General features: G+C 41.6%; 1 protein-coding gene across 1 annotated transcript; it reads right to left on the bottom strand.

Moving 5' to 3' along the window:
- Window positions 1-228: 228 nt before the first annotated feature.
- On the bottom strand, window positions 229-4,904 carry LOC145481683 (uncharacterized). The gene has a single exon (XM_081460204.1). The coding sequence runs from the start codon at window positions 3,932-3,934 to the stop codon at window positions 3,263-3,265; it is 672 nt and encodes a 223-aa protein (XP_081316330.1). The 5' UTR covers window positions 3,935-4,904; the 3' UTR covers window positions 229-3,262.
- Between the last annotated feature and the right edge of the window lie 3,415 nt (window positions 4,905-8,319).

Genomic DNA, 8,319 nt, shown 5'->3' with positions numbered 1-8,319 from the left:
AGTCCACAATCTCAGTCGAGAAAAAGAACAAATCACATTGAAATTGAATAATAAAATTATTATTAGAAGCATATCCAAGTATTCATGATCAGCAAAAAAATTATCATAATTACCCTCCATGCCAAAGTGATTTTGCTTATTGCAATCTCCTCCAGCAGGAGGAGACTCCATACAAAAATGAAGATGGCTAAATGTATCTTGGAGGATCAAGTTAGAAAAGAAAACTTTCCAACTTTTCACATATGCATACTATTTTGGTATTTTTGCGAGATTTCATTTGGTAGAGATTTAGGGACTGAGTATATTGTAACCACTGCATTTCAATCAGTCCTCACAACAAAAAAATGTATAAACTTCTTTCGTGTGGGAGTCCCCATGTTTACTAAAAAAGAATATAATGATTGATAAAAATCTCCTGTCTTTCTGAATAAGGTAGGAAAAAACAAGAAATGCCACCAAAAAGCACAGAAGAAAGTTCTGTTATGCGATCAAGATTTTTGGTGGCTTCCCAGAAATCCTTGAAATCATGACTCTATATTTCATAATCACACCATCTTACACCTTGATGTGCTGATGTAATCCTAGTTCCGGCTGAAACTATTAAATCGTTCGCAATGTACCTCACATACATGTTGGATTATTTTCATTAGTAACAACATTCCAAATATTAACTGCTTTTAGGCTTGGCTAAATCTGTATATTATTTTTTACTATAGGGAGTAGCTGTCAACCCCATTCTAGGAGGTCAGGGATGGAAAAATAAGAGTCTAGAAACCAGTACTAGCGGGAGAACTATACTTTATTCGCTACGCGATCCAACATGGCGGACTACAACAACATGCTTTCAACAATCATACGGGAAACTGCTGACCAACACCTCTCCACTTTCGAAAAAAAAAAAAACAAATGAAAGAAGTCGGTAGGTACCCTTAAGTCAGCTAACTAGTCTTCAACAGAACTTTACACTTCAGCAAAACTCTACAGAGTGTTCATAGTCAATGTCTTAAGAATGCCTAGTCTGTGACATAGTCTTTCAGTCTTTCGGAAGTTTGATTATTCTCCCAGATCTCTTCCGCTACAACGGTCTGCAGGAACCTTCCATGGGTTCTGGTTCTCTCAGGGGGGTTTCTGGCATTGCTTCTGCTGTTGTGTTCGGTTGCTCATGGGTCTGCTGTTCTGCTCAGACTCCATCTCCATTCGGAAGACGTCGAAGTGTGTAACTCTTGCTAATATTGACTGTGGAAGGGCTGCCCGAGAGAGTGTGTCTGCTGGGTGAAGTGTCGGCCCACTCTTGTAGGTTAGGTCGAATCAATATCGTTGCAGTTTCATCAGCATCCTTTGCAGACGGGCTGGGGCCTTGTTGAATGGCTTCTTCGTTATGGTTTCGAGAGGCTGATGATCTGTGTGGACTACAATGTCAGACTTGCCATATAACCACTGGTCAAACTTCTGAAAACAGTTGCATATTGCCAGGCACTCCTTTTTTATCTGAGAGTAACGCTGTTCTGTGGGACTCATGCTAGAGAATGTGAAGGCAACGGGTTGCAACTTTCCATTATCGTTGGGTTGTGTTATGGGTTATGGGTTATGCCAAGGGCATAATCACTGGCATCCGTCTGAAGTACAACTGGCTTGCGGAGATCGTAGTAGGCTAAGACTGGGGCTGAGGAGATCAGTTGCTTTGCTTTATTGAATGCACTATCCTGAACTTCGGACCAGATGAAAGGTACAGCCTTTTGTGTGAGCATGCGCCAAGGTTGTATCACCGAGCTCAGGTTTGAACAGAAGGGTGACAGATAGTTGACCATGTTGATGAAGCGCAGGAGTGCTGCCTCTGGTGCGGCATCTGTGTTATTGCTGCTACCTTGTCAGGATCAGGTTTCATTCCTTGATCTGAAATAATAGTGCCCATGAATTTGAGTTCCTTGAGCTTGAACTGAAGTTTTGCTGCATTGAGCTTGATGTTGTTTTGGTGACAGCATTCCATCAGAGCAATGAATCTTCTGTCGTGGTCGTTTTGAGCTTCTTCATAGTCGTTTACTTCTCTATATACTAGGATATCATTTGCAATGCATATGATGCCTTCTAGGCCTTCTAGGGCATTTGTCAGCCTCATCTGAACTCTTCAGGGGCGCTGGTAATACCAAAAGCAGACAAAGCCATCTATGTCTGCATCGGGTGTTTCGGGCGGTGGATGGCTTTGTTTACTGTTTGACTTGGGTCTATACACGCTCTGACCTTCTTCGGTGTTTCTTGGATTAGTTCATTGGAGCACCAGGTGGTTGGTTCGTTTATCTTGGCGATAACCCCTTGTTCAACGTAAGGATCCAAGGCTTGTTTTTCGCCCTCTCGCTTTGCTACTGGTATTCTTTGAACTGGCATCTGCACAGGTTGTACGCTCTCATCTACTTGAAAATGAACAGGTGGGCCCAGCTGACCAAGGCCTTGGAAGGTGTCGGCGTACTGGTCTGGAATGTCTTTCTTATGTAACTGGGCAGGAGGTGGAAGCTGTCGCTTTGAGATAACTTTGATTGGCTTAGAGGGCGAGGGTGAAGGATTACACGGTTTGGCCGTGGCCTCATGCAGTTATCGAAGATGGTTGCAAGCCAAAGTCGTCTTTGGTTCTGGAATTGATTCTACATGCTGCGGTGCAACTTCCCATGGATGGGAGGACTGGAACCCTGGGAGGTTTTCGTGTTCAGCACTGGTGTTTTCTACCTTGGAGGATAGGGAATGGATTTCATCTGCGTGAACTTTGATAAGTCCTAGTCTTTCACTGTCGCTCCCCGACATTAGTGCTGGTTTGCATCCGATAGAGGAATCTGGTAGGACTTGAAAGGTGAGTGTTTCATACTTGTTCTGTCTTTTGCAAACTAGATCGACCTGACCTACAGGTTCCAAAGGGTTTGGAGTTTCCATAGGGTTATAGACGGTAGGGGGATCGTTTGAGTTCTGTATCTGGCAGAAGTGAGCGTAGCGTACTGAGGGACATGATGTTGCATGTTGCTGCGGTGTCTGTTTGGAACTTGACTTGAGTGAATGCTGAGCCTGTCGTGGAAAGTGATAGGGCTGGAAGCGGGATGGAAGCGGCGATGCTGTGTACTCGTGCTTCCAAGGAATACGTGAAGCCACAATCAGGATCAAAGGATGTGTCATGTTGCTGCTCCTCCGTGACGTACTTGTCGGTGTAGTGAAGGTCTCGTGATTGGGTAGATGTATTTGCACGTGGGTCGTGCCGCTGGCCACTATGTCGTGAGTCACATCACTGTCCATTTGAGCTCTTTGTGTGTTCCTTCCTACCGTATCGAGTGTTGGAAGCTTTGGATTTGGAATCTGGTACCATAAACTTAGGGTCTTCCAGACAGACTCGGGCGAAATAGTCATTGCCACCACAAGACGAACAGGTCTTTCCTTTAGCAGGACATACTTTCCAAGGGTAGGCACCTTGCCGGTCTACACACCAGAAGCACGTTCCAGGTTCCCTGCGGAGTTTCATCTGGCTGTGTCTGAAGCCTGTCCAGTGCACTTCTGCATCTGTTCCTTTAGACGAATCGACGATTGATTGGTTTATTTGCTTAGCAGACTCTATGGCTCTCGTCTCTGCCGCCACATCTTGCTGGGGTTTTTTTGAGTTGTCAGGTTTCACGTGTGTTTTTAGAAGCTCAGTTCTCGTGTGATCCTCATTGGGACCAAGGATAAATTTGTTTCTAGTGAGTTCATTAGTTAGCTCACCGTAAGCACAAAGGCTGCTCGCTTGTCTTGCATTGACTTCCCACTCTTGTATAGACTCGTGCGAGGTTTGAGATGACGTCCAGAACTTGAAACAGTTGGTAAGAAGTGAACTCCCTGTGGAGCCTGTGGTGCCTAGTTTTTCCTTCCAAGCCCATGGTTTCTTCTTGTCGTCGGTGGGGATTTGAGGTTCTATTGTGTACATAAGTACAGACAAACTTCATCTCGAAATGAAGATCGTAGAGGGGAAATTTCTAGTAAGGGACGTTTGTAGTGATCTGCTCGTTCGGTGACAGGATCTTTGCCAATTTTACGATAGTTGACCTGGATGCAATAATCGTTAAAACAATGCCCAAAATTCTTAAAATGTTCACTCACATTACCCACAAGTTTGAGCTCCGGTCTTGTAAGGTTCGCCATTCTGTAATCCCACTTCTGACACCGAGTCTGGAGGCCAGTATTAGCAGAAGAACTATACTTTATTCGCTACGCGACCCAACATGGCGGACTACAACAACGTGCTCTCAACAATCATACGGGAAACCGCTGACCAACAAAAGTAAAGACAGAAGTGTAAATTGAGAGCTGTTAAAACATTCTTTCACGGAAAATGTATATATACCGAGTGGCCATTACTTTTAAGTAGTTATTCAACCTGTACTGTGGAGTGTTCGATCATATTTCCTCTTTTGAGGACCAACATTAAGGAGCTTTACTGGAACATTATATTTCCTTTTCTCTTTCAACTCGATCGTCCTTTTTTGCGTATTGAAGCAGAAAACTCGTTTCTGCTCATCTCGTATGTGAATGTTAAACTCAAAGTATCTACTTTTGAGGAAGGAGACTTTAACGTTGAAACTTAATGTATGTATTCTTTAAGTTCAACTACTGATGTAGCAGCAGATTTGGTAGCAGATCCAAAGTTGTCGGTCGCCATTACAAACAAGTAGTATTGCTCTTAGCTTGAGTCATTTTCAATCAAACTCCTAATGAGCCACTGAAACCCATTGACGAAAGAGTGCCTGCAAGATTCACTATTGCTGGGATTTTGTCAGTACAATTTAATGAAATAGTGTCTGCCGTTTATTTGAAGCCTTTAGGCAAAGTGAATTGTCCGAGTAGAATATTTTACCAGCAGAGTTTGAACCACGTTTCATGAAGACGAATTTTTGATTACAGTTATATTTCTGATCCCATGACTCATTTCATTTGCGTTGAAATGTATAAACTGTTTTGAGTGCTTTCCGAAAAAGTTACTGAGAAAATTAATGAGAAGCCAACTCAGTGCTAGCAGATCGGTTGATATGGCTTTATCTTGTAAGTAACATGTACATTGAATCTTAAGTAGCTGTAGTTTGTAAATAGTGTCCATTTTGTTTTGTATTGCAAGTAGCGGTAGTATTGTAGGTAGTGTACATGCTCTAATAAAAGATAATAAATACATAACAAAAATAAAAAATAATAAATAAATAAATAAAAAAAAGTGCTAGCAGATCGGACAGCTCTTTTTCCCAGAAGCTTTGGTACCGAACCTTTGAACTGTCAGGTCTTTTCTAGGAAAGATGGAAAGGATTCTATTCATCGCGAACGAACAAGTTGCAATTTTATATTTTCCAGTCCCGGGGACCCTAAACTATAGTTGGATTTCGAGTTGGATTTTCGAGTTAGGATTTCAAGTTGGATTTTCGAGCTAGGATTTCGAGTTGAATTTTCGAGTAAGGATGTAGAGTCGGTCTTTTCGAGATGGTTACTAGTAATCCAGCTGCAACGAATCGGCTAGTTTGCCCGGGAACCGTCTCGTAGATTTCCAATTCAATGCGGTAAACAAAGGAACTCCTTTAGGCGTGGGTTTAGTGTTTTGCCTTTTTATTCTGCGACATTACTATTTATAATATAGAAAGGACCCTGCGCGCGTTCTGATTGGTCAAAAACCCATGTTTTATCACAGTTTAGAAACTAGTCCTAAGAAAATACGCGCGCTGATTGGTTAAAAATCGTGTTTCTATTACACAATTAGATTATGAACTCGAGATTTCTATTGCGTGATAGTTGACGAGGACGCAGCCCGAGTCAACTCTCAGGCACAGAAATCGAGAGCGAGTAATCTTATTGTTTTACTATAAATCTACTAGTCGTTCAAAACTTTATCTAAATCCTTTTCACAGACCCGACAAGAAGCGGTCGTCATTTTGTTAACAGGGGCACGCTGCTACGCCACTCACTATCTATTACAGAATAGATATTGAGTAGCGAAGCCAATCAGAGAGCAGCATTCATGATAGAACGCTAGTAGATTTATACTAAAACTAAATAAAAACTAAATAGAAACACGGTACATGTTTTGTTTTTCGCCTATAATATAAACAAATAAAGAAGCCTAAGCCGTGTATTACACGATGATAAAACTGAGCTAGGACGTTTGAGAAGATTCGAGAAATGTAGAAAACATTCGCCTGTGGCTGGTGTTTTCTACATTTCCGTCGTGTTCTCAAATGCCCGTCGTGTTTTATCAGTAGGCACCTTAAGATATCAGGACGGGACGAGCTAGGACGGCTACCGGAAGTAAATTAACTCAACCGGGCATGCGCACGAGAAATCTCGACTCATCTCTCTGCCGTCCTCATCTCGTCGAGGACGCCATTTCGCCCGACTAGCCGTCGTATCGAAAACGTGAGTATTTTGCACTTGTTTTGCCCCGATAACTGTTCCAATCGACTTCATTTTCAGTTATATTGAGAGGAATGTTAATAAGGTTCACATTTTTCGTGATTTTAGTGTAAAATACTGCGCTGAGATACGAAAATGTGAATAAAACTATTCCTCGTCTGTTCGTTTGTGTTTCTGCAGTCACTGTTCAGACGCTATCACGAGTGTGCAAGCTCAATACAAACTGTATGCATTGAGAATACATCAGTGTAAGTGCAGTCGATAAAATGTTGTACGCATGAATGCCATGGAGCATCTATCGAGCAAATAAAATAAACATTTTCAAACTGATGTTTAGTTGTTTTTTTATACTACCCGGAACTTGATGCAACGTTTGTTTTATTTTTATAATGCTTGTTACAATTACAGATGGAAACGTTCACCAAAAGTCAGGATTCTTCGGCGAGAGAATTCTCAAACGCTCTGGTGGTAAAAAGCCATCTGAAGCAGGTCGATCAGATTGTTCGCTTAATATTTTTTCATACGGAAATTCTGGATTCTCTATTAAAATATTGACAGATGTTTGCTTCGCTTAATTGTAAAGAAAAAGAAATTCAGCATCGCTGTTCACTATCGTTTAAGCCTAATAGGATAAGATTTCTACCATCTCTTTTATAGTCTAATGGATGTCATTGCTTCTGTGAACAGCTTGTGCGAGGTTCGAATTATTGACGTCGCTGTTCTTTGCGAAAATGCACGTCTTAAGCATTTCGTTTTTGGCGACACGACGGGACCCGCCAAAGTTTCCCGCGTCCACTGCCGTTGCCGTCCTGGCCTTCCCGTCCTCGTATCTTAAGGTCCCTAGTGTAATACACGGCTCAGGCTTCTTTATTTGCTAAAGTGCAACTATGATCAAATTCTCCATACCCATTTTTTTTACAGTTTCGCACACAATAGGTCTTTCCTAGATTTTTTGCCAAATTTCAAACTACTACGAACATTAGAACTCATGTCGTTTCGACCTTTATTTCCGAGAATTTACGGCCGCAATTTATTTTCCTTGTTCCAAGCCTTGGTTAAGAATTTGAGAAAATGACGTCATTTTCTCAAAAATACCACATGGGTTGAAATTATAATAACAATCAGCACAGCAATTCGCATAAACAATAATAATAACTTTGGCTCATACATTCGTGCAATTTTTTACATTAATTGTTATCATAATTTCAACCCGTGCGGTTTTTTTGAGAAAATGACGTCATTTTCTCAAATTTTCAACCAAGACTTGGAACAAGGAAAATTAATGGCGGCAGTAAATTCTCGGAAATTAAGGTCCAAAAACCACGAGTTTTAATGTTTGTAGAAAATTGAAATTTGGCAAGGTATCTAGGAAAGACCTAATGTGTATGAAAATGTAAAGAAATGGATATCGAGAATGAGCTCTGAGCGATACTGATTGCAACTACATTGTTTCAACTGCTAGCTTGCAACATTGCTTGCAACTGCCCTCCCTGTTTAACATTGCTTGCAACTACCTACTCGGTTCAATGTTGCTTACAACTGCCTGCCCTACGCAACATTGCTTGCAACTTGCTTTTCTAAGCAGTATTGCTTGCAACTGCCTACCCTGTGAAACATGGTATTCCAACTGCTGCTCTGTGCAATACTGCTTGGAACTGCCTGCCCTGTGCAACATGGCTTTACATTGCTGGCCCTGTGCAAAATGGATTGCAACTGCTGAATTTCTACAACAATGCTTGCAGTTGTGAAACATTTCTCGCAACAGCCCGCTCTTTGAAACACTGAGACGATTGAGAAGTGTCAGGCAAAAATAGTTGTTTCACGTTCGATTTCGCTCAAAAATGTGCAGTTTCAAGTCTTAACAGATTTTCGTAGGTAAATTTTTCTTTCTTTTGTAATTGTTACGGATAAAGCGAAAAATAG

The sequence above is a fragment of the Orbicella franksi genome, chromosome 3, assembly GCF_964199315.1.
Source record: "Orbicella franksi chromosome 3, jaOrbFran1.1, whole genome shotgun sequence".
NCBI lineage: Eukaryota > Metazoa > Cnidaria > Anthozoa > Scleractinia > Merulinidae > Orbicella > Orbicella franksi.
This window is presented reverse-complemented; position numbering and strand designations above follow the sequence as displayed.

Coding starts and splice junctions, on each gene's coding strand:
- LOC145481683 (XM_081460204.1), bottom strand. CDS start 3,934: ATGTACACAATAGAACCTCAAATCCCCACCGACGACAAGAAGAAACCA.